General features: G+C 40.1%; 1 protein-coding gene across 2 annotated transcripts in view; it reads left to right on the top strand.

Moving 5' to 3' along the window:
- LOC133397957 (carbohydrate sulfotransferase 8-like) overlaps window positions 1-25,814 on the top strand; it is a 266,959-nt gene extending 241,145 nt beyond the window's left edge. For both annotated transcript variants that reach the window (XM_061669440.1, XM_061669448.1), the window contains 3 exons: window positions 12,634-12,671; window positions 21,563-21,970; window positions 23,431-25,814. In XM_061669440.1, coding sequence (XP_061525424.1) covers window positions 12,634-12,671; window positions 21,563-21,970; window positions 23,431-24,117 — 1,133 coding nt within the window. In that variant the 3' untranslated portion in view covers window positions 24,118-25,814. The remainder of the gene's footprint in view (window positions 1-12,633; window positions 12,672-21,562; window positions 21,971-23,430) is intronic.
- The last annotated feature ends 1,988 nt before the right edge of the window (window positions 25,815-27,802 follow it).

Here is a 27,802-nt window from a genome sequence, read left to right as displayed (position 1 = left end):
CTTTATCACATATCACAAATCACTTTTAGGGGTCGTGAACTACATTGTGGTGGTTGTGCCTTTTTCACGAAAATGTTTTTTCTTCCAGCTCCTTATTGGCTAAAATAAACTCATGCTTCAGGGATTTGTGCCACATGTTAAAATTGTCATGCCTGTGTACAGTTATTTTTTTAAATTAAAGCTATTGCAGTCAGTACTATATCTTAATTAATACCAACGTGACTATGCACTTGCACTTGATCTTTGATGCTCTTGCTTTTAATTAGATGATGTGTGTTTTTATGTTCTTGCTGACACATTGAAAATAAACAGGAATGTGTTCCCAATAGTATAACAAGTATAACATATTGCCTCCTTTTACTGTTGAAATGACCATGAAGCATGGCATTGAAAGAGGAATAATGAAGGAAGGGATTTATTTGAATTACGTGTGTGTGTGTGTGTGTGTCTGTGTGTGCGTGTGTATGTGTGTGCGCGCGCGCCTTCTTCCCAAAGATGTATGCATGTGGCTTTGCATTTGGGTCAGAGTTCAAAGGTTCAGAGCGTATATGACGCTCAGAAGCATAGAGCGTTTTATAGATTTCTCTATTTACCACATCCTCTGAGATGCTGTTATAAAAAGAAATAATGTGATTGCATGGCGGAGGTCTGCGGAAGGTCAGAATTGATGGGGTATTAATGCACACTTGCATTGCATCACCGACACCACAAATAGCGTCTAACAAACAGGTCATTTTGCAGGTATTACACTCATCTTACATGCCCTTATTCAATTGACTTGACTTGACTTAACCGTGACCACGGAACTTAAAGGAATTGTTGTCTATGACCTTTACAAATGATACCCAGACTCATTATTTTGTTTGTGTGTGACAAAACACCCTTTTATTCAGTTAATTTGGGTACAAAAAAAGAGTTTTTGATGTGAGACTTCATCTCGTACCACAGCTCCCACGAGAAGGTGCTGAGAATTTTCCGGGTTTGAGAAGTGCAGAGCGGTGGAGGCGGTGTCGCTCAGTTCTCATCAAGGAGAACAGGAAGTGTACTGAAGAACAATGGATTCTAACAATAAAATTTCTGAAAACGCTTGAAATTGCAAGGCTTGAGGGAGGAGTGCATGAAGGCTGGATGAAGTCCTATTTAATGTATGTCGTGACAAATTGTTCTCGTTCAATTAGGTATTCTGAGAAGAGTCACGTGATTTACGTGTGATGTTGAGAGGAATGCGTAAATGCAGATCCGTGCACACCCTTCAACATCCCGACACAGTCGCGCACCCCCTCTCCCCCTCTCACAACCTCCAAAACGTCTGAAAAGCTTTTATTGCAACTGATGTAAGCCACATCCCCTATTCAACCTCTCAATGCCGTTGGCGCACCACTGCTCCCTCCCACTCACCCTAAAAGAAGTCTGAAAAGCTATTTTTGCAACCTTTTATTTCACACTTTTGAATCCACGCACCCCTTTCAACATCCCATCGTTTGAATAAAGTACTACATCTACAGCAGGGGGTTCCAAACTACGGCCGATTGTGGCCCGTCATCCATCTTAAGAGTGTTTAATAAATTAAGGATGAAGAACATCAATGTAGCCCTTGCATACTTTAATGTTTCTGTAGGCAGGCCCTTGACAGAAAACGTTTGGACACACCTGATCTAGTTTCTAAAAGACGTCAGAAAGACGTATTGCAGCCATTTTCATTTCAAGCCATGCACCCCATTTAACATCCCGACAGAGTTGATGCACTCCCTCTCCCTCCCCAACTGAATGACTAATGAGCGTTCTTTTGCATGTTACTTGACGGCTAAAGTTGAACACGCCCAGACTGCGCTGTCGCTATTTAAAATTCTCTTGCCTCGTTTGGTATAACAAGCTCATTATATCCACATTGTTTTTGTCCTTTTTGTCCGCCTCTCCTCATAATAGATGCTGGATGATGTGCATCTCTGTCACAGGGCTTCAAGAAGGGGGAAGGGTGATAACGCTAATGATGTGGCTCTCGCCTGCGTGCCACACTGCCTGCATGAATATTCAAAGAATTTTCACGGGGCCCTGCAGAGAAGGGAGATTCTCAAGGTTTAATGTAAAGGACAATAAAGGAAAAAACTTATGAGGTGATTAGAATTGTCACAGAGGCTTTTGACTTTTGAAAATGACTATAACTCAGATGCTTAAAACTCATTCGGTGCCAGCCCTCCCAGTTAACATGGATATTTGACTTCTAAAGCAGTCAATGGCAGTGAATGTGTTTTAAGTAGCGATTATGCACAGTGGATCCCAGCTATTTGCCAGGGATAGGGACACCGAATAGCGAAAATCCGCGCATATTTGACGGCCATTAAAATTGCATTGGAAAAATAAAAAAAATGTATTCCTTCCGCGGAAGGTCGATTTTGGGCCGTGCGTATTATACTCAGGAGCATATTATACAGTACATGAGAAATGACAGGAATTAAAGGTAATTTGAGCAGATTTGTTATTTCAGAAGTGTGTATCAAACAGGTTCCCCTTCGCATTAATCTGTACCAAAGAATTAGCTCTAAATTTCAAAGAGGTTGGTGACCCATCAGCTATTGGTTAGCTAAACTGTGACGTTAACGTAAGTTACATGTGTTGCGGGTTTTATAGTGACAATTGAAGTTACACGTTGTCGTTTGTCTTTACTTTGAGTTGGATAGCCATTATCCTTTTTCCACGATTTGATCAAAAACACACAGTAACCCTTGAAACTAAATGTAACAATCTTTGGCCCTCCCGCCATGATACTTGCTTCATGAGGTGGCCTCTGCACATAGCATAATAGTGGGTTGCCAGGTTCACATGTTCTGACTGCATGCACAAAAAACACATTTCTTTCAAAAAACAAAACAAATGGCGCACTATCTTGAAACTGCAAATGTTCAAATGTAAACAGGCATGTCAACGTGTACTTCAAGTATAAGTCAAGTCAAAGTTAAGTCAAGTCTTTCAGAGGTTTAAGCCCATCAAGTCCCAAGTCTTAAAATTGTTCATGTCTGACCAAAGTCAAATCGCGTGACTTGCACCCCTCCACACCTCTACTACATACCTCAGTTTTCACAATTTGTTGCTGTTTTGCCATGCACCACAGTGAAAATCAATAGTGTCGTTACGCAGAGTGGAATTGACTGCCTGTGAAATTGCAATCAAACAGGTGCTATTACCCGTAACCAAATAGACACTATGAAGATAAATGATGTTTGCAAATCCCCCACTTGGAATGTGCTTGAAATTATATTACACGATATACTTATATTACATTAAAGGAGGGGAAAATGCCTCTCTTGGGCATCCCGACTTGAGAGAATATTCAATTTGCAAATGATTTAAAGCCTCTTTTGCATCAAATTTGTTTAATAAAATCAACAACCCAACAGGACTCACTTCTCTGTGACTGCTAACAGTGTAACATTATTTTCTTTCTTTTGTATTTTTACAGAGGAAAAATAAATGAAGAAATAAATTAACTGCAATACCTACCACTACCTTGCCTACTCTTTTGCAGCTGATAAACATGAAGAGAAATGGGTTTAAAAAAAACAAAAAAGTATTAGGGCCACAGTACATATAAGGTGCACATAAAATACAAATTTGTGGGCCCCCCCAAAAATTTTAATTGTGGCCCCAATGTACTAATTTGTGGCCATGGAATAAGTATGTGAATGAAATGCGAACTAAAACTAATTTTGGGTTTAATGTAAATCAATTGAACAACTTGGGATGCCTGATGCCTGGAGCGCTGCTTCGCTGCAAATTGCACCTCTACCTATCCTTCAACTCAACTTAACAGTTTCTAGAGAACGTGCGCTCCATTTTCTTATCCGCCTGTCCAGGAATTGTAATACGACATTGGTGCCTTGACTTACGGGTTTAATTTGTTCTGTGACTGAGCTCTTAACTCAGTTCACTCGTATCTCAAATTGGGAGTGAAATGCATCACACAGGAAGCTTAGTGACTGTTCTCTGCAGCCATTGGCGGCGACATATCTGAAGCATACCCGTGCCTCCAATTTTGGCTCACATCAAAAAAGCTAAACATCAATCGAGGGACAGCTCATAACTCGTAAAACTCATCAGTTGGTGCACTCATAAATCAAGGTACCACTGTCCTAGTAATTTGTATTTTATGCGCAAATTATACCTACTTCATGACCACATATTAATATTTTCTGAGTACGGCATATTTATACAGTGAACCCAAATGTATACCAAGGAATATGTTCCACACCCTGCAATATATATATATATATATATATATATATATATATATATTGCAGGGTGCAGCATCATCCATTATCTATCCACGGCAGGATGAAGGCCTCTTCTTCACGTTTCCAACTACTACGACATTTTGCAATTTGTTGCCAGTTTCCGGTGTGTTTAATGATTTCATCTATCCATCTACTTTGAGTTCTTCGCCGTGGTCGCTTTGTGTCCAGTGGTATCCAATTGATAGTTTCTGTGGGCCACCTTTTGTCAGCTCTTCGGGCAACGTGGCCAGCCCATTTCCATTTAAGGCTTTTTATTTTTTTGAATGATGTCGGTAACTCGCATCTGCTGTCTTATCCAAGTGCATCTTGTCGCAAATGCTTATTTTGAACATTTGGCGTTCCATGTTCCTTTGGGTTACACGTAGTCTTTGTATAACTTTGGCATTCGTAGTCCAAGTTTCACTACCGTAAGTGAGGACTGGTAAAATACTTTGATCGAAAACTTTTCTTTTCAAGAAAATGGGAAGTCCTCCCTTGTGATATCTTTTTGTGGACAGTAACGATTGGAGGAGATTCTTGATTCTTAGCACCCTCTGCCGCCAAGCTTGTCTGCCCACTGCCGTAGGCAGAGGCTCTTTGGCCTCCGGGAAATGAGGGCTGTGTTTTATGTTGTACTGCCATGAAGTAGGAATAGGCCCTAATCTGCCGCGCTGGCCCAATGCGTGTTGGAAGATTGCCCAAATTTAGTCCCATAGTTTTACCTACAGTTAAGCCCCTAAGCGACGACAACGCATTGAGCATTTAGGGGATATATATATATATATATATATATATATATATATATATATATATATATGTATGTATGTATGTATGTATGTATGTATTATTTTTTTTTAACCAGTAAAAGTACAGGAACACATACTTGTGGCATGTGAAAACCATCACACATTCCTCTTTTTCCCTCTCTATGTTGTTTGGGCAGTTTATAGTAGTTTGAGTTTTTCAGTAATTTGGGTAAAGTCTACCAGTGTTTAAATGCACTGTAGACACGAAGTTGAAATAATTTATTTTCATGCTCAGTTACATACTGTCTTGACACTACCACATTCCTAACACGTTTTTTTTTTAATCAAACTGTTATTAAACACACACATTTCAACATACTGTGATATGCATTCATGTTGCTATATTTGAGTGCATTAGTTTAAATGACACACTTTGTTGTGGACACCTGAAGTTTGTCTCTTCAGAGTAGCCATAGCTCTCCACTCCTCGCTGTCCCCCAAAATGTAATCTGTTGCGACGCGCATTAGTTTCATTCTGAAGAGCGATAACAGCAAAAGCAGCAGGTGTACCTTGTTTTCCGTGTCCTCATTCATAGTAACAGTCTAGGCTGCTACGAATGTTGTTTGAACATTTACCGTAACATTGGTAAATCTTATTTGGCTGTCTAAACAGAACCCTCTCCTGTTCTTTTTTAATATTAATAACATCACAGCAACTATGGTGATGTGACTATTACGCACACATACATTGCGATGACGATGCTCAAACAATATATTGTGCAGCCCTAGTTTTATCACTCCCCCGTGATTAAAAGCCAATTAAACGTGTTAAAACACACGAGACAACGCACGCTTCTTTCAAGCTGCTGTGATTTCCATTTGACGTTTACTGTAAAACTGACACACACAAAGATAATTAAATAAAATAAACACCAAAACGTTCAACCAAACCATATAATTCTATTTAACGAAAGTATGTGAACTTAATGGTACCGTGAAAAAAATTGGACAAAAATGTTTGGGCCCTTAAGAGAGAAAGCCCCACAATAATCACCAAAATAACTTTTAACAGAATTATCGTAAGGCTCCTGCACAGGGACCGGCACGGCTTAACCCGACTGAAATGTCGCACAGTGTTTGCGGTTTGGCAACTGTTTTTATGAGTGGCCCATCAGTCGGCCACTGGTTTTGCCGCGATTCAAATTTTTAATCGCCGGCACACACCTTCGCAATATCGCAAATCGCAGCCAATCAAAATGCACATAAGCTTTTACACACAGTAAAAATACATTTTCGTGTTTTGGTGGGGGAAGATGCCAGTCCGATTTGTCAGGCCCAACCCTTGTGTGAGGGTCTGTTGGGAACGTCTGGCAGAGTCCCTTGTCAGAAGGAGCTCCAACTCCCACCTTCGGCAGAACTTTGCCTACATCAGGGGAGGCAGGGGACATTGAGTCCGAGTGGACCATGTTCCGTACCTCCATTGTTGAGGCTGCTGACCGGAGCTGTGGCCATAAGGTGGGGAGTGCCTGTCGTGGCGGAAATCACCAAACCCATTGGTGGACACCAGCGGTAAGGCACCTCCGGTCGAGCAAGCGATTGAAGAGATGGACCGGTGACTACATTGGACGTAACGTTGCATACTTTCAATAGTGTGGCACCGATTTAGAAAGTTTTGTACATAAAGTGTGTTAATTTTCCGAAAGAGGTATCGCCTACTGTATATATTTTCCCAGAGTGTGCATCCTTGTAAGGTAAATTGACATCACCATTCCATGTTTGTAATATCTGTTGGTGAAGTTTAAAACTCATAATACCTACCTGTATGCACTAACGTTAGCATTGCCTGCGTTATGTGAGCTTAGGTCACAATGGGATTTGTGCTTGCATTTCAAACCTGTTGCTGTTCCCCACAAAAAAAAAAAAAAGTACAAATACAGTATTGCACAGAAAGAAAAAGTGTAAGTACCGGGTGGGTTCTAGTCATGTGGTAATAAGCTGTTGTATTTTTGTTTTGCTTGTTTCATAGTTAAGTCCATTCTATTCTATGTTCTTCAAATGGTAGTGTTTTGTCAAAATTGTGAAATGAGTTATAAATTATTATGAAATGTAAATTATTACTGGTAATGATTATGAAAAAAAAATTAAAAAAATTAAAAACTAGGCTAATATATATATATATATATATATATATATATATATATATATATATATATATATATATAATACTTCCAGTTTTATTTTGGTGAGTTGCGTTCAGTTTGTATTAGTTCTAGTTTTGCTTCCTTTGCCACGTGTCATTTTAGTTGTTTCTAGTTTCTAGTTTTGGGTTCATTATTAATGATATTTAAGCCCCTTGGTTTCCTCTCTTTTAGTTGCCAGAATGTTGCACCTAGTAAGTCTTTGTATCCAGCATTCCTATCCATGACCTTGTGTATGACTGTGCTTGCCTACGTCTTTTTGGATACTGTTGCCTGGTTGGATTGACTACCTTTGTGCCGAACCCTGCCTGTAATACACTGCCTAAGTTTGCCTCTCACCGACTGTGTCTTGGCCTTTGTTTCGTACCCGGTCTGTGTCAGGAACCTTGAGCGTCTGGACTAAATGATCACGTATTGAAATGACTAAAAAGACTAATACGCATTTTCGTCCAAAAGACTAAAATTAAGATTCAAATTAAAATGGCTGTCAAAACAAAAAAAAAAAACACTGATTGTGGCCACAATTTATATTTTTCCTCCCTTGTCATGTCTGGGGCTGCATACATTTTAATAATCCCGGCTTGACAAAACGCGGCATTGTAAAAAATGTGTTGTTCAACTGTTAAACACACCGAAAGGTGAGACGTGAAACGAAGTGTCAAAAAAAAAGCAATAGCCGAGACGAAACGTGTAAAAACACGGTGGACTGAGATGAGCGAGGGGGGAAAAAAGACCTCCAGAGGGAAGCAATTAGACCTTGGGAGGTTTCAATTACCACCTCGATGGGCCTTTCAAGATCAATAAGCAGCCTTGTATGTCGACGTAATGGTCGTCTGAGGGGCTCATCGCGTTAGCAGACGCTTTTGTAAATGCATCCCCTCCTCCTCCTCTTCTTCGTGTTTGTGTTTGCGGTGCTAAATATTCATGTGTTTCATAAACGGCAGCACGATGTGATGGAGCCGCACAGCCTATATGAGCGATCATTTCGGGTGAGGAGATCAAATAGTACAGCTGCACCGAAACAAGATTGGAAAATATCACAAGCCTTGGTCCCTCCTCATTCTCCTCCAGGACCTTCCACTTTCTGCTTTTGGAGCAATACAGACAACAGGCTTGTTAGTCTGAAACAACATTGCATGGGGACAACACCTTTTATTGTAACACCCAATAGTAGGTTACTTTAAAACAAAATAGTGTTAGGCTACAGATGGCAGTACTTGCTTGGTGTCTAGGTTTTTTTTAAATTATTATTCAAGTGTTTCTTCAAACAATAATGTATTAAACGGACAACCTAAATGAAGCATCCAAAAAAGAACGCTGGCCGATGGGGCTGGTCCATCCGGCACCAGGTGTCTCGAATCTGTGTGGGATATGATGAAATTTGGAGACTATCAAGGGATTCTGGAGCTTTTTTTTTTTTGCAAATCACATCAGCTCTGGGTTTACATATGCATAAATGAAGTACACAAAGAAAAGAACACTAGAGGATTGGGCTATGTTTCTACATCCAGCACAGGGTATCTCAAATCTGGGCAGGGTACAATGAAATCTAGACGATTAAGCTTTTTTTTGGCCGGGTACAATAAAATCGCAAGAATATCAAGGCAAAATGTGCTACCCAGTGTCAGAAACCTCTGTTATGTTCTGGGGCTCCTTTGTTGCATCTGGCACATGGTATCTCAAATCTGCGTATGGTACAACAAATTTCAACAATATCAAAAGAGTTTGGCAAGTTTTCATTGACAATTCACATCATCTTTGTGTTAACAGGCACAAAAATAAAGCACACAAAGAAACTAACACAGTCTTGAATCTGTGCCGGTTACAATGAAATCTCAAGACTATCAAGGCATTCAGAAGATTTTTGGCAAGTCACATCAGCTCTGTGTTTACAGCATATCAAGAAAAGAACACTGTAACTACTGTGAAACATGGAGGAGGCTGCTTTCTTTGCTGCACAGGGTGTCTTGGATTTGTGCAGGTTATAGTTCAATCTTAAGACTATCGAGTAGAGCTCGACCAGTATTGTATTTTTGGGACAGATGCCGATACTGATATTAGGGGCTAAAAAAACAATATCCGTTATAATATCCGATATATTGGTCGAAACCCGATATATCTGACGATATATGAAATCAAGGCATTGATGTACAAAGGAACATTAATTCTGATAATACCCAAAATATCCTTCAAGACATAGAAGTGGAACATTAATAATCCACAAAAACATTTTAGCAATATCAGTTATTAATTTTTACTAGCTATTGAAAAGTACCATCTGCAGCCACTGGATATTTCCATGTCTCTCAAGTAAATGCTGAAATTGCTGAAGCAAACATCAAAAAGTGGACTACAAACAAAATTGCATCATGTTACTAGACTTAATACAAGGGAGTAAACTACAATTTCATTGACAAAACATGCAATACGTAAAATTACCACCAAATACATTAGTTGCAACCATCCGTCCATTCTCTGTACCGCTTACCCTCATTCGGGTCGTGGGTCTGCTGGAGCCTATCCCAGCTGACTCTGGGCGAGAGGGGTATAACCTGAACTGGTTGCCAGCCAATCGCAGGGCACATGTAAACAAACCGCCAATCAACACCTAAGGGCAATTTAGAGTCTTCAATTAACCTACCATGCATGTTTTTGAAATGTGGGGGGAAACCAGAGGACCCAGAGAAAGCCCACATAGGAATAGGGAGAACATGCGAATTCTACACAGGAAGGTCGAAGCCAGGATTTGAACCCACAACCTCAGAACTGTGAGGATATGCTAACCAATTGTCCACCTTGCCTCCTGGTTGGAATCGTTTCAAAATTATTTTACTGAAGGCATTAACTTGAGAATTTATTTGGCAGTATATTAATGGTGGACATGGGAGTTATGTAAAATTGCCATCTTAATGCTATCAGTCAATTGACAGGCTATCTAAAATTAGCATTAGATCACAGGTGGGATTGACCTTCAAAAACGAATATTCACACACAAACACCGTAGTAACCCGTACGGACAGGTAATATTGGCAATGCTCTGGCATATATTCTTCTTACGCTGTCAAAAACGAATTTATTAAAGTTCTATTGCGACATTATTCTTCTACTTTTTTTTTTTTAGTTTACAGAAACATGTATGCATGCATCACACCACACTGGCCCTATGGCAGGTCGGATTTTAGTGTAACGCCAGAAAGATTTTCATGTGTTATTTTGTACAGACAGGATTTAATAGTTAAGGTGGTGTCATTTTTAGTAGTATATAGTTAAATTGGCGCCGTTTTTAGTCGTTAAATTACTGCTGTTTTTGGTGGCAATCTGGGACCCTTACTCAGAAATGTTAGAGTAATGTAGCCTATTAATACCACCTGCAGGCCCTAGGAGCCTCTGAATCAGAATCAGAATCATCTTTATTTGCCAAGTATGTCCAAATCACACAAGGAATTTGTCTCCGGTAGTTGGAGCCGCTCTAGTACAACAGACAGTCAATTTACAGAACACTTTGGAGACATAAAGACTTTGACAAAAAACAATTGTGCAAAAAGATGCAGAGTCCTCTAGCACTTAGAGCAGTTCGAATGACTAATATTGCAATAGTCCGGTGCAATGACCATTGTGCAAAGGGTGCCGAGACTTCAAGGAGTGTGTGCGGTTTAAAGTGACGAGTAGTGCGATCATCTGGGACAATGTTGATTGTGCAAATGTTGCAGATACTCCTCAATCAGTGTGCAAATGGAGCAGATGCTACTCTGGCACGAGTGGCCAGTATATGCAAATAGTGCCGCATGGCGAGACAACTACAGTGAGTGCACGAGTAATACATAATTGGCCCCACAGAAATGTGACAACGAACTCAAGTCAAAAAATTTCCAGCTTGTTGTAATGGAATTATAGGTTAGGTGTTTAAGAAGTTGATCGCAAGAGGGAAGAAGCTGTTGGAATGTCTAGTAGTTCTAGTTTGCGTTGATCGGTATGACAGGTGAGACGCTGAGCTGAAGAAGCTTGGTTGAAAGGAGTTCAGGGATGATGGTGTTGAACGCTGAGCTGAAGTCCACGAACAGGATCCTCGCGTAGGTCCCTGCACTGTCGAGGTGTTCTAGGATGAAGTGCAGTCCCATGTTGACTGCATCATCCGCAGACCTGTTCGCTTGGTAGGCAAACTGCAGGGGGTCCAGCAGGGGACCTGTGACACTCTTGAGGTGGTCCAGCACGAGACGGTCGAAGGATTGCAGGTTTCTTGGGGACTGGAATGATGGTGGAGCGTTTGAAACAGGATGGAACTTCGCACATTTCCAAAGATCTGTTGAAGATCTGAGTGAAGACTGGAGCGAGCTGGTCCGCGCAGACTTTGAGGCAGGATGGGGACACATGGTCCGGGCCTCCCGCTTTGTTAATCTTCTGTTGTTTGAAGATGCGTCTCACATCCTGTTCATGGATGGTTAATGTCAGCGAGTCCACATGTTGCATGCACTGCGTAACATGTGCAAAGACGTCATTATGCCAGATAATCTTCATATGAGAATCACTTAAATATTCAGTGAACAATTCCATGGAAATGTTCATTTTGGAACTTATTCTCGATTTTGTAGTTGTATATATACAACTTACATGACGTTAAAATGCTGTAATACACTATCTAAAACTTTCATGGTAAAAAGAAAAAAAGCGGAATGCTCTTGACGTGCCCTTACAGCGTGTTTCCACGAGTTCGTTGGCATGGGGCACAAAGTCTAGTGTTATGTTGTTTTACATAGTTTACCAAGGCAGTTTTTTAGCAGGTCATGTTAATTCCTAAAAACTGAAGTAATACAAAGTAAAAACGAATAATAATAATAAAAAACAACCACATACAGGGAGATATTTTTGGGCAAGTCACAGAAGTTTACAGTGGCAAAAATAAAGCATAATTCGTATTAGAAAAAGAAGACACCCCCATCTGGTGGGGGGCACTGTCACCCGTGCCACTAATCCAACATGGCCACTGGTGCACACGTCACTTAGGGAAGGTTTCAGTTGCCATCCCATTTCCCCTCGCCGACTCTCTCACCCTCAATTTGTCCCTTTTCCGTCACTTCCAGCCTCCAAATTGGAAGTGACAAGCCACTTAAGCAAAGGTGTCTACGCCTACCAACCCCATCCTAGATCCCCACCTTTCCTTCGACGACCACCTATCAGCATCCATGTAGGCCCGCTTAGAACTGTCAGTCTGATTAAATGACAGCTGGTTTTAGGATATGTTGCGGGTTATATCGGGGAAAATGTCCAGAGTAATAAATATTGTCAGTTCCGCTTCCTTACATCTGCCAATAAAGCTCCCACCCGTCACTATGGTGACCATAAAAACTGGTGCCGGATGTCTTCATAGCCCTCAATGGACTATTTTACGTACGCTTTACTTAATTTATTCTACTTTCTCCCCAGATATGAAGCTCGGTGAGACTGTGCAGCAGGCCAGGGAGGTATGTGTTTACTCCATGCACACACACACACCTGTTATCTACTACAAAGAGAGCCATTGTCGGCCGTGTTCCTCTCAGCGTGTCCGATGGCATCAGTGTAAGAGGAGTTGACCTCGCACAGCATCCGGCACCGCATCGTAGTCGGATCAGAGTACTCCCCCCGAGTTGGAGCACGACTCCTGTTGTTTTTAATTGTGTCAAAGCTAAGAGACTTATGTGATTGTATCAAAGTTTTTTTTTTTTTCCTTACAATTAACGCTGAAATTGTAATTATGTCTTTTTTCGATTCATTGATGAATTGTATGTTTTAATTTCCATCCCTTCATTCAAAAATAGGACATTATTTCAAACTGGCAATGTAGAAAATTTATTACAATTCAGTTACTGGTTTGGTCCTTAACATGTTAAAAAATGGGCACAAATGCGGATGTTTGCAAATGTCTTTACTTTGATTAAACACAAAGATAACCTCTCTAAAGGGTTCATCAATTATTCAAATAGTTGTCAATTAATTTGATGATCTATTAGTTGTGGATTAATTTATTAATTGTTGCGCCTCTAGTTCTGATATAGTTTACCCACAATCCATGTAAAATGTTTATTGTTTGGTGGCTTTCATTCTATCCGGTGTACTAAATGGACATTTGAGGCTATTTTAAAAAAAAAGAAAGAAAGAAACTACGCATCTCGCATGTTTGTCAAATTTATGCATGGTGATTATGTTTGTAGTAGGCTGACGCACACACACACACTGTCACAAAGCATCAGCATCACCATCTCGCCACTCAAACCTCACATAAATTGTGTAGTTGCATGAAAGAATCAAAACATTTGCAGGCTTCCCTCGTCCGCTTTGGGGCAAGTTTAAGCAACTTTTTGCACGAGAGTAAGAACTGCTAAAAAGCGTTAAATTTTTGTGGTCTACAATACTGCAAGGTTTGGAATCGAACTGATACCAACTAATTTCAGGGCCAGTATCATTGATACTGAAACTTATACAGGGCAATACCTTTGATACCGTTACCAATAGAAGTAAAGAGTACATTCATTATACCAAAGTGGTGTGTGATGCTGAAGGATTCAGTATCATTCGTTGGATGAATCATGTCATCGGTTAATAGTTGATGTATAATCCACTAGGCGTTTTTTTTGTTTTTTCACCTTCATTTAAATGTTTAATTTTGGAGAAAAAATGCAAATCACGGATGTTCTCCAAAACAATTTTTATTTAAAATAACACCCTTCTGGCTTTAAGAAACACTAAAAAAAGCAAGAAAGAAAGTTGTCCTGCAGGAGCATACAGTATGTTGCTTCTGTAATACGTGGACTGCAAAAACAGTGAGAATCTTCCGATTGTTTTTGTCTTAATGTGGCTGAATGCATTTGACAAAATTACAGACTTATTATTATTATTATTATTATACAAATTATTACAGACTTTCATTGCATTATTCATGAGACAGTTTAATTAAGTCATTTCTGTATTAAATTCAGTGGCACGACGCAGCTGTGGCTGAGGTGCTAGTGTAGGTCATCCAGTGACCGAAGGGTCGCCGGTTTGAATCCCGGCCCTTCCGATTGTCTACTGTCAACGTGTCCTTTGGCGGGACACTGAACCCTAAATTGCCTGGCAGTGCCTTGCATGGCAGCAGCCACCCATTGGTGTATGAAAATGTGTAAAGCATTTTGGGCACTTTATGGTGTAGCTAAAGCGCTATTTAAGTGTACTTCATTGACCTTTTAAAGTCTTCCCAAAATAAAACACAAACCATCTATATTTAAACTCAAATAATTAAGGAATGAAAAAAAATAAAATATGAAAGTGTTCTTATTATGTCAGTCAGTGTGAGAACAACTGCCAGTTCGCGGGCCAAGTATCGAGGAGTGAGGAGCTAGAAACTGTTGGTCTGTTTACTTTCGGCCAAGGTTATTTGAGCGTTCGAACTGTTCTGTAAAACAAAAACAAATGTGTTTTTAAGTCAGTGAAAGTGCTTGTGTTGACAAAAGGTCCTTTAAAAGCTTGAATATAGCCAACGTAATGTGTATTTGTGTATTTATTTCAATTATTTATGACAGATATTAAATTGTATTTAAAAAAAAAAAAAAAAAAAAAAAAGAAGAAATTTAATTGTACTTCCTCCATACCTAGCTCTACTGCTCAGCCACTCTCTGCTGCTCACCCCCACAAACACAACACAAAAGACTGCCTTTGTGGATGGTGTTACATTTTAATAGCAGAAATTGAACTTTATATTAAACTGTTGGCTTGTTTAATTTTGGCAAAGGTTATTTGAGGGTTTGAACACTTCTGGGAAACAAAACAAGCTGATGGAAGCGCTTGAGTTAACCAAAGTTCCTTTCATATTTTGAATGTATCAAACTTTATTGTGATGTTGATTGACAACAGGATCTTTATCCCAACTCATGGACACGCCACCGCATCGCGCAGAGCCTTTTGCCCGTTTAGACAGCTGCAAAGATGTTCCCTGATCCAGGACAACATCATTGTCACATTGGACTCGAAAAAGGAGTTCATTGACTTGATACCGCCATCAGAGTGTTTCATTGAACTCGAATGTGGCCACGATGCCGTGGCCATCAGGCAGTAGAATATTCTAATTGAAACTTGCAATTAAAGGTTAATAGAACACCTATATGATAGCCCCTAATAACAGGCTTCAACATGAGACCTGTTGTTGCTGTGCAACAGCACCATTTAGTGGCACATTTAAGAACTAGTATTGCACTGTGTTGCTGTTACCAGCTCACAAAAAAACATCATATTGGATGTTTTCAATTTGTTGTTGTTTGTTTAATGTGTTCATTGAATTCATTAAAATATTAATGACTTCCCTTGTATTCACAAAAAGCTTATGTATTAGATGTTTAAATAAAGCATGACTATTGCACTGATGGGCCTTGAACTGGTCACAACACAAGAGACACCATTTGCCTCACTCAATAGTGCTAGTCTCCTTTGAGTAGAGTTGATCAGGTTATTGATTGTGGCCTGTGGAATATTGGTCCACGTCCTCCTCAGCGACAATGCTGAACTTATAGGCTGTTGATTGGCAGGACGTTTGAGTGATGTAAACCATTGGTTCGCAAATCAGGAATTATTATTGAAATATTGTATTTATGCTATTTGTATTTGGGGGTTCTTGTATACCGTAGATTTTTATTAGCTGTTGTAGATTTGTTTTTTTACAAAATATTTTGATTTTGTTTTTAATATAATTAGAATTGTGTTCATATATTTTTTAATTGATTTGTTGTGTCGGGAAGTATTTAGTTTTTGTCACAATTCATTTGTATTTTTATATTGTATACCTGTATATTTTAGATACCGTATTTTTTATTGATTTGTTTTTACATAGTTATTTATTGATTTTATTTTTAGTCATCATATGTTACTATTCTTTTTTATTCTTCTTAAAATCATGATTTGTTTGAATATTTGGGATTATTGTAGGCTATACTTTACTGTAATGAGGACGTGTGATGATAGTGGAAGAGGTGCTGAGAGCCGGCAACCTGTTAACTTTCTCTTGTATTCGTATTTTCCCCCCTTTACCATTTAGTACTTTGTTGTGTCATGTTAAACGGCTTGTACTATTATAGTGTTTGTGCTGTGATATCTATTGGCCGAGGATATTGTCAGCATTAGAAATGTTCCCCCATTTTTGTCATAAGGGGCTTTTCCACCAACCGGCCCAGGAACTTTGAGTTCCTGGTAGCAAAAGGTTCCTGTGGCCCATGTGGTTTGCATTTCCATCGCACCTATTAGTTCCGGGTAGCTTAAGCAAATGAGGCTGATTTTGCTCCTTACTTACACCCCCAAAAAATATAATAGTAATAAAAATGCTGGTAACTCAAGTTTTCAAGATAATTTCTTCTTTTATATTTCAAACTAAGTTTAAAATATCCTTGATAACCTTTATTTATCCAGGTAAGGAAATTGAGAACTGATTCTCATTTGCAATGTGAACCTGGCTGCAGTCTTTGAGGTAGGGCGTTTATGTATGTGTGTGTGTGTGTGTGTATATATATATATATATATATATATATATATTGGTACGAAAAGTATTCAGACCCCCTTAAATTTTTCACTCTTTTTTTATATTGCAGCCATTTGCTAAAATCATTTAAGTTCATTTTTTCCTCATTAATGTACACATAGCACCCCATGTTGACAGATTTCTTAAAAAAGAAAAACTGAAATATCACACAGTTATAAGTAAGTATTCAGACCCTTTGCTCTGTATTTAGTCAAAGCACCCTTTTGAGCTAATACACCCATGAGTCTTTTTGGGAATGATGAAGTTTTTCCACACCTGGATTTAGGGATCGTCTGCCATTCCTCCTTGCAGATCCTCTCCGGTTCTGTCAGGTTGGATGGAGAACATTGGTGGACAGCCATTTTCAGGTCTCTCCAGAGATGCTCAATTGGGTTTAAGTCAGGGCTCTGGCTGGAGCATTCAAAAACAGTCACGGAGTTGTTCTGAAGCCACTCCTTCGTTATTTTAGCTGTGTGCTTAGGGTGATTGTCTTGTTGGAAGGTGATCCTTCGGCCCAGTCTGAGGGCCTGAGCACTCTGGAGAAGGTTTTCGTCCAGGATATCCCTGTACTTGGCTGCATTAATCTTTTCTTCGATTGCAACCAGTCTCCGTGTCCCTGCAGCTGAAAAACACACGCACAGCATGATGCTGCCACCACCATGCTTCACTGTTGAGACTGTATTGGACAGGTGATGAGCAGTGCCTGGTTTTCTCCACACATACCGCTTAGAATTAAGGCCAAAAAGTTCTATCTTGATCTCATCAGACCAGAGAATCTTATTTCTCATCATCTTGGAGTCCTTCAGATGTTTTTTAGCAAACTCCATGCGGGCTTTCATGTGTCTTGCCCTGAGGAGAGCCTGCCGTCGGTCCACTCTTCCATAAAGCCCCGACTGCTGGAGGGCTGCAGTGATGGTTGACTTTCTAGAACTTTCTCCCATCTCCCGACTGCATCTCTGGAGCTCAGCCACAGTGATCTTTGGGTTCTTCTTTACCTCTCTCACCAAGGCTGTTCTCCCCCAATTGCTCAGTTTGGCCGGACGGCCAGCTCTACGAAGGGTTCTGATGGTCCCAAACGTCTTCCATTTCAGGATTATGGAGGCCACTGTGCTCTTCGGAAACCTTAAGTGCAGCAGAATTTTTTTTGTAACCTTGGCCAGATCTGTGCTTTGCCACAATTCTGTCTCTGAGCTCTTCAGACAGTTCCTTTGACCTCATGATTCTCATTTGCTATGACATGCACTGTGAGCTGTAAGGTCTTATATAGACAGGTGTGTGGCTTTCCTAATCAAGTCCAATCAGTATAATCAAACACTGCTGGACTCCAATGAAGGTGTAGAACCATTTTAAGGATGATCAGAAGAAATGGACAGCACCTGAGTTAAATATATTAGTGACACAGCAAAGGGCCTGAATACTTATGCCTGTGTGATATTTCAGTTGTTCTCTTTTTAATCAATCAGCAAAAATTTCAACAATTAAGTTTTTTCTGTCAATATGGGGGCTGTCGTATACATTAATGCGTGTGTGTGTGCGTGTGTGTGTGTGTGCGTCCCGTGCGCATTCGAGGAAGCAAAAAAATAATCATAATTCCACAACTTAAAAGCAAACACGATGGGTTTCATTGTGGTCTCTAAACCAATCAGAGATCGTGAAGAGCAGGGACCCTCTATCTGATTGGCCGAGTGCGTGTGTGTTTGAAATGCGGGCGCTTGCGTCCACGAAGTTTACTGACAGCGAAACGGTAACTTTGGTTATTGAGCAGCATAAATGGAATTAGTTCCAAAGCCTAATGCCACCGCAACGATGTGGTAACATTTTGGATTCAGGCCAGATGAACGCGGCCATCCCGCTAACACCAACAAACTGGTGTGTCGAATTTTTCGAAGTCGCAACAAAGACAACACAACTTAAAACTTCAAAGTGACAAAATCCATTTTAAACACAACCATCCCACCCAATTTCTTCAGGTAGGAACAACAAAACACGGTGGGACATCTCCTGTTTCCCGTTGGCTTGCAATTAAAGAACCGTTTGCCTAACAATGTAAATACAAACGGGAATATGGCGCACATAATATTCTATATATTATGTATAGTACAGCGTTACTATTGTAAAGAGATGTACCTATTGAACATGTTGAAAAATCAGTGTTGAAAGAAAGGCTGCAGACTTTTAAAAAGTAAAAATCTTGAATCAAACAGGTTGCCTTAATCTACTTGTTGTGATGTTATTAATGTTGCTACTTGGCACTTTTCTAAACCAACTGGAAACTTGAGTGGCAGTATATTGCTTGTTAAGGCATAAATGACTGTTTATACCTCTGTACCAAATTTGTATATTTGTTGAAGTACATTTTTTGTGAAGAGAGCCTTAGTGTTTTATTTATATTTTATTTATTGTTCTACATGACAGTCAATGTTCATTATTGATTTATTTTATTTTTTCATGCAACCACATTTACAGATACCAAATACTTCACACTGCTGTATTTAAAAAGTGACTAACAGCTGTCCATGAAGTCATGTATTTTTTTATTTTTTTATTGAACCTTATCCAGGTAAGGTACTTGCAATGCCAACCTAAAACAAAGAAAAAGAAAATAGAAGCAAAAACATTTACAAACTGTGCAATGTGATATAGTAACAAGTAGGCTATACACGATCAGGATTTTTGGGAACGAGCACCGATCAGCAAGTTTAAAAAAACGATAACCGATCACAAGATGGAGCAATGTGTCTATTTACATGGCTTGTTCATTTATTGTATATACTTGTGTCCTGTACACTGCGTACTGTACCTTCAAAATTATTCTCTAGCATTTTAGACAAAAGTTAAAACATCAATGACCTACCTATATGGGGCATTCATGGATTGGCCACTGACATAAGTTTAGGTCAAATCAACATTACGACATGACAGAAATAATGGGTGCTAACTTCCATCCATCCATCCATTTTCTGAGCCGCTTCTCCTCACTAGGGTCGCGGGCACGCTGGAGCCTATCCCAGCTATCATCGGGCAGGAGGCGGGGTACACCCTGAACTGGTTGCCAGCCAATCGCAGGGCACATGCAAACAAACAACCATTCGCACTGACATTCACATCGATGGCCAATTTAGAGTTGTCAACCAACCTACCATGCATGTTTTTGGGTTGTGGGAGGAAATCGGAGTGCCCGGAGAAAATCCTTGTGTTGTTTGTCTGAGAATAGTCCCACACCGACGACGTGTTTTTTCACCGACGAGATTGAAAAAAAAATTTGGGCCGTCAGATAGTTACAGTACTGCACCACAATACATGTGACAAAGCTAAAAATAAACTAGCTTTTGGATTCATACACAACGAAGACACGGCGTTAAATGTCTTGTGCGGAGCCGATCGATGACGTCTTTGATCGGATCGGCGAATTATGACATGAAAGCCGATCAGCATAAAATGCTAATTATCGGCAGATGCCAATCAAACCTATCAGATCGGGGTAAAGTCCAGTAAGTTAAATATTACAACGTACATTATTTCATAACACATGGTGAATAGGTCCATAAAAGGCACGTGAGCAGATATAATCGTCTAAATGCCAAGACATTAGAAAAAGATTTCTTTTTGAATAAATTAATATATAAATAAATGTAGATGCCTGCACATCACTACCAATGTGATTTATTGTTCTCAAATTTGTAGTGGAACTGTAAGATTTCAGAATCATGTCCCTTTTGCATTTTCCAGCTGATAAATCACATATAGTCATCTGCAAGCTTCTGTTTGCACAATGTATTTAAGTAGCTCAATAAAATAGAATAAATATATTCTAATTGATTGAAATGTACCTGTATACAATAAAACTCCCTACCTCAAAGACTGTCTGCAGCCGGGTTGGCATTGTAAATGAGGATCAGTCAAGTTTTTAATTGCCTTACCTGAATAAAGGGTTAGGTTTTAAAGGTAAGGAATTTTTTTTTATTTGTTTTTTGTTTTTTTTAGATCAAGACAAGATATTGAAAGCTTTTTTTTTGTTTGTTTTTGTTTATAAAGATCAAGATAAGATATTGAAAGCTTGAAATACCAGCATTTATTAGATCCAGTAGGTGTCAGTAAAGAGCAACATCAGTCTCATTTTCTTAAGCTACTCTGAACTCATTAGTGCGATGGAAACACAAACCACACGGGCGCCTTTTGCTGCCAGGAACTCAAAGTTCCTGGGTTGGTTGGTGGAAAAGCCCCTAATGTCATTGTTAAAATAAATATTATATATTCGATAATGAGATCACATATTTCAATTTGATTTTCACAGGCATTGCCTTCTTAGTAGGGGCGGTTTCTGATATGGGCGATATGGGCAGCTGCCCAGGGTGGAACTCAATTTATTCATTATCCAGCCATCTTTTTACTTCCGCTTATCTGGGGTCGGGTCTTTAGCAGGGAAGCCCAGACTCTTCCCAGGCATTTCGTCCTGCTCTTCCAGGGAATTTTTTTCTGCCAAATATTACCATCGGCCTCCAAAAAAATCATAACAGTCGGGCTCTACGTAGAAGGCACCTTCTCTTTATTTTTATTGTTTATTTGGATTGGTGATTGTCATGTTTTTAAGGTGTCTCTTTAAAGAAAATATCTTGCCATTGATATATAAAATAAACTCTGGTGATCATCACATTAAGTTTCTGATAATACATTAAATAACTACAAAAAAAAAAAAACTTATTAACATTAATCATACCAAACAAAATGACCACATGGCTAAAGTGCATGTTAAATTTAGAGAAGCTGAGATAAACTAAGGGTTGCTATTTTCCACCTCCACCCCCCACCCACCCCCCGGCTATTTCTTCTCAGGACAAAGAGCACGGAAAATCTAAAGGTTATCAGGAGCACCATGTGCCCGACGTCATCGTACCAAGTCCAATCTCCCCCATGCAGTTCCCGAAGTTCTGGAAGAGTCAACAGCTGGTCTCAGGTGGATCCCAGGAACAGGACTTGGGCTCCCAGCGCGTCTCCAAGAGGCACCGCAAGCTCCTGAAAACAAGTCCTCCCAACCAGCACACCAACAACTCTTCCTTTTCTTCATTGTCAGGATTGTTTCCCCTCCATCGCTGGAGGAAGTTCTCCAGCATCATGGAGCAACGTCGGCAGCTCACCAAGAACATGTGCGCCAAGTATAAGAGCAACATCTCCAAGACCATCACGTGGCACCACATGAACAGCTTCTACGTTGAGGACAAGCACAAGCTCCTCTACTGCGAGGTGTTGTGGAAAAATGACTCGTTCTGATATAAAGAATGCTTTCGTATTGCTTGGAGTGCATACCTACATTATAAAAATTACTAAAATAAATATTATAAACCAGTGCTCATCCCCATTAAAAGCTCTGATATGGTTGTATCATATCGTATCATATAAATCTGAAATCCCTGACTAACTGGCCAACCTGACTCTATTTCCAGATGTCACTTGCGAGGCCACTCCCCTTAAGGGCACACGGCCAAGACGCGGATACTACACTGTAATCAAGTAATCAAACGTTATAAAGCATGTTTTATTATGGTTGTTAGTGCTGTTATGAATTACAAATACATAATAATAACATAATAGTTTAGGGGCGCTGAAACAGATTATTGGCATTTCAATGGGTAAGATTTATTTGCGATACGAGTTAACTGAGTTAAATCGTCGTCACAGAAAGAAGGAATTTTGCTTTTCAACAGGGCTTTGGTGCCATGTTGTGCCATCTTTAGCCCTTTCAGAAAAAGCATATTTTTCAGCAGAGAACGGAAAAAAGTTTCCCCCCAAAAAATCTGCAAATATCTGAAATCGCCAGTAGCGAAACGTGAATTGGCAGGCGAACACTGTATTAGCAATTATCCATGTTTTTGGAGGGGCTCTCAGATTTTTTTACTTTAAGTCAAAGGATATTATGTTGCTCCTTCTTGTGTGCACACCTTGGCCCCCATGGAGCAGTACTTAGTATATACAGTGGATATAAAAAGTCCACACACCCCAGTTCAAATGCCAGGTTTTTGTGCTGTACAAAAATGAGACAAAGATAAATCATGTCAAGCTTTTTTTCTGCTATTAATGTGACTTACAGCCAGCACAACTCAATAGAAAATAAACCTTTTAGAGAGCAAAGTAGAAATAAATAATGGATATAATGTGATCGCACAAGTGGAATAGTGGCTGTGTTATGAATCGACCAATCACATTCACAGTACACTCCTGCCTAGTGGGAGTCAGCACACACCAGCCACTATTTAAAGTGCCTCTGGTTAACCCCAAATAAAATTCCGATGTTCTAGCGGGCTTTTCCTGACATTTTTGTAGTCACATCTTACAGCCAAAGCCATGGCATGGCATTTGAATAGAGGTGTGCAGACTTTTTGTATCCACTGTGAATTTGGTACACGTACACGTTTTTGACAATGAAACACGAAGAAGACCGTCACAACTACGTTGCAGTAATATCAACCATTTTTCATAGAGGATGTCTGATGTTTTGTTAGGTACTGTGTCTTTGTTTCTGCGTCGTTTCTGTTCCAATATCAATTTAGCATTATGTGTTAACATTAAGCTAGCAGACCTTCGTAAGAGAATATAATAAGCATGTGGTCTGGGAATTACATCCCATTCAATTCTCTTTTTAATGTTTAATTTTAAGTTCACGTACAAGACAGACTTTAATCGATGTAAAATGTTCCATTCCATAGGTGCCCAAGGCAGGCTGCTCCAACTGGAAGCGGACCCTGATGGTGCTGGCAGGCAACGCGTGGGACCCCCGGAACATCAGCCACGACACCGTCCACTACCACAACCACTTGAAGACCCTGAACAGCTTCGACCAGCAGGGCATCATGCAGCGTCTGGGCAGCTACACCAAAGTCATGTTCGTGCGAGAGCCTCTGGAGAGGGCAGTGTCGGCCTACAGGGACAAGTTTGAGAACCCCAACAAATACTACCACAATTTATTTGGAAAGCCCATCATCTCCAAGTACAGGCCCAACGCCTCCAGGTCGGCCTTGGAGTCGGGCAACGGCGTCACCTTCCAGGAGTTCGTCCATTACCTGCTCGACGTGCACCGGCCCGTGGGCATGGACATTCACTGGGAGGCGGCCAACCAGCTGTGCAACCCGTGCCACATAGACTACGACTTCATCGGCAAGTTCGAGAACATGGCGGAGGAGTCCAACCTGCTGCTGCGCTTGGTCAGGGCACCACACAACCTCACGCTCCCCAACTTCAAGGACCGGAATTCGGCTGACAAGAAGACGACGTTGCAGATCACGCAGAAGTACTTTGCGCAGCTGGGCAAATTGGAGCGGCAGCGGATGTACGACTTCTACTACATGGACTATCTCATGTTTAACTACTCCAAACCTTTTCAAGATCTGTACTGACGGACTCCCGTCGACACTTACTGCTGCCATTTCTGCAGGTATTCCACATTACAGTCATCAAATTAATGGAGTTTTGTTTGTTTGTTTTTACAATCTTTGTACCGGATTACAAGATGCAAAAATGTGCATAATGCTGCATTAGGTTTGTGGCTACCATTTGACAATAAGCATACCCATCTAAAGGGTTTATAAATGATTTAATTAGATTGCTTATGACCAAGTTTGTTCATGCTTTCTACAGCCAAAGTTGCTATAAATAATCATAAGTGTGGCAAGTAGACGAGTATAAATTATATCTTAATTTTGTTTTACTAATGAGTTGACAAATGTAACAATTCGAATACCGTTAGATGTGTTGCAAAAACCTCCAACAGTGAATAGACTGCGTTCTGGGCAGCTATTCAAAAGCTGTTTTCTTCTTTATGTCAATTCAAGTTTATTTGTATAGCCCTTCATCATAAAAATCAGCAACATCCCTTGACCCCCCCCCCCCCACTTCCGCCTCAACCAATGTCAAAGTTGTGCATCCGTCACTCATGTACAGCTGACATCAAAGAGAAAACCGCTTTACAATAGCTGTCCACCGAAGTCACTAATGCGCAACTTTGACATCGAGACTCATGCATATAGAAGAAAACAGTTTTGGAATCGCTGCCCACTCTAGTCACTAATTTGAAACTTTAGCTGTCCACTGTAGTAACTAACATCGAGACTCATACATGTATCAGAAAACAACATTGGAATAGCTGCCCACTGTGGTCCCATGCAACTTTGACATCAATACGAGTCACGCTCTGTAGTAAGTAGATTATAACTGGATTTTACAAATATACAAATGAAACTAAAACCATTCATATGCCTTTTAAATGGGTAATCCCTTATTGTAAAATGGTGCCTGTTTGTGACGTTGTTAAAAGTACTATCAACTGTCCTTAAATGCAATATATATATATATATATATATATATATATATATATATATATATATAATTATTATTATTATCGACTACCACAGGCCGAGGTAGTTTTGGAATTATAAATGTTTATGCTTCTTTTAAAGGAAAACAACAATAAAAACTTGTATAATGGCGTTCAACAGGCTTTAAATGAGGTTTTGCTCTAAGTCGAATAATAACAGGAAATGCTTTTCCACCAGTTGCGTTGGCTACTTGACTTAAAGCACCTCCGGCATCGGTATACCTCTATGTATCAGTGCGTACGAATACACATATTTGATGTACATGGTTTTGCTATTTATAAACAGTCACAAATTGGACTACATTTGAATCCCATTGCCCACTCTCTCAAACATGTACAGTGCTGCCCACTCTGGAGCCGCGTGCAGTTATGGTAGCATTTTTGTACTTTTATGGTCTTCTAGGTTTGTGCTTTGAAATACTACTCGTCACTTGGAGGTATTTACTTGGACATCCAGGTATTTACAGGGTACACCGTGTTGCTGCCTGTTTGTGGTACAGACTTTCCAAAGTGTTTTGATAGCAGCAACGCAAATAACTTTGTATTTAAAAAAACCTAAACAGATTTGGTCCTTTGACAATCTAAAAATGTATAGTGAGCACATTAAGAGAGCAAAGATGCGAGAATTTAGTAGAATTTTGTGCAAAAGGTTCTCCACTTTATTCAAATTTATATTTTAATAATTGTATTTATCTTTAAATCTGCTATTTCAACTGAATCTTTATCATTTCATTTCCTGTGATTGTTGATTAATACGATTGTTTCTTTTTCCAAGTGACATGATTTTATTTTATTTTTTTCTTGTTGTGCAACTTTTTTGCGAGGCAGAATTTGTAGAGAACAATCGCCCCACTGGCCCAAAAAACATGTCAGCTTAATATATAATATAAAATATGTCAGTCTTGCCTGGAAAGAGCTGACAGCATCAGGAAAGTTATAATGAGATTATTGTAATTATAATAATTATTATTATTATAAAAACAGGTTATTTTTTTACATGTAATCACCATGGCTTAAAGCAGTGGTTCCCAAACTTTCTCTGCTGGGCCACTTTTTTGTTCATAAGAAATTTTTGCGCGCCCCCCCCCCCCCCCCCCCCCAAAAAAAAAATAAAAAATAAAAAGGACATACATCCATTGCTGTTTATTCCACACATTGTAATTAATGCAAACCTCAAAATTTTAAAAAATAAAACAAATTAAAAAATACATAAATAAATAAAAGTGTAACTGTTTTCAAGCACCTTAACTGTCTAATTATGTGCAGTGTAACAGGTTTCTTTTTTTTTAATATTCAACATTGCTATTAATGCAATTTTTTCATTCATTCATTTGTCCCGTGATGCCCCCTCCCCCCTGGAATTGCTCTAAGCCGCCCATGGTGGGCGCGCCCCCCACTTTGGGAACCACTGGCTTAAAGTACTCCGGCATAGTATGAGTGTGTTTAAAAAAATAAAATAAAAAATTACGTTCTCGTGATATGGCGAGCGATCCCGGCAGATAGAAGTGTAAGTGTGCTGTAAAAACATCGACGATACTGATTGTAATTGTACTATCTTGTTTTTCCTCTCACCGCTACTAAGGCGGACTTAGTTCACTTGTGTTTTTCCTCCGAGGGGGTAAGGCGGCGTCGCTCACTGCGGGCTGGGGGGAAAAGTTTGAAGTGAAGTAGAGCTAGCAGGCTAGCTAGCTGGCAAGCTGCCATCTTAAGGAAAGCACAAGCAAATGATCCACCATTCTGTCAGTTTGTGGGCTGGCCATCGCTGGCTAAGCACCGGTGGTGTGGTCCGAGGCAAACCCAGTCGAATCGGGCCTTTCACATCCACATGAACTCAAGTATTGTACTCCATTTTTGACAAACAATGGGTGAGTACTGTATGTCATTTAGGCCAAATTTTTCCTGCTTTTTAAATCTGTCGTAATTATCTGATGGCTTAAGTTATGCTTTATAACTGTTTTTATGTTCTCCCCCTGTCCAGTAATTAATATATACCTCCCAAATTTTTAATATTAATGTTTATTATCCACTAAAAAAGTGTGAATTTGAGAGCATTCTCAGATTTCCTGAGCTCAATAAAGTCCATCCTTCCATCCATTTTATACCGCTTATCCGAGTCGGGTCGCGGGGGCAGTAGCTTTACCAGGAATGCCCAGACTTCCCTCTGCCCAGATACTTCATCCAGTTCTTCCGGAGGGATCCCAAGGTGTTCCTAGGTCAGCCGAAAGACATGGTCTTTCCAGCATGTCCTGGGTCGTACCGGGGGTCTCCTCCCGGTGGGACGTGCCCGGAAAACCTCACCAGGGAGGTGTCCGGTAGGCATCTGAATCAGATGCCCCGGCCAACTCATTTGGCTCCTCTTGATGTGGAGGAGCCGCGGCTCTACTCTGAGGTCCTCCCGGATGACCGAGCTTCTCACCCTATCTTTAAGGAAGAGGCCAGACACCCTGTGGAGGAAACTCCTTTTGCTCGCTTGTATCCGGGATCTTGTTCTTTCGGTCATGACCCACGGCTCGTGACCATAAGTGAAGGTGGGAACGTAGATCGACCGGTAAATTGAGAGCTTCGCCTTTCGGCTTAGCTCCTTCTTCACCACAACGGACCAATACAAAGTCCGCATCAATGCAGACGCTGCACCGATCCGCCTGTCGATCTCCCGTTCTATTCTTCACTCATTTGTGAACAAGACCCCAAGATATTTGAACTCCTCC

Source organism: Phycodurus eques, chromosome 2 (genome assembly GCF_024500275.1).
Source record: "Phycodurus eques isolate BA_2022a chromosome 2, UOR_Pequ_1.1, whole genome shotgun sequence".
Classification (NCBI taxonomy): domain Eukaryota; kingdom Metazoa; phylum Chordata; class Actinopteri; order Syngnathiformes; family Syngnathidae; genus Phycodurus; species Phycodurus eques.
The sequence above is the reverse complement of the archived record's forward strand: the minus strand, read 5'-3'. Positions and strand labels throughout refer to the sequence as shown.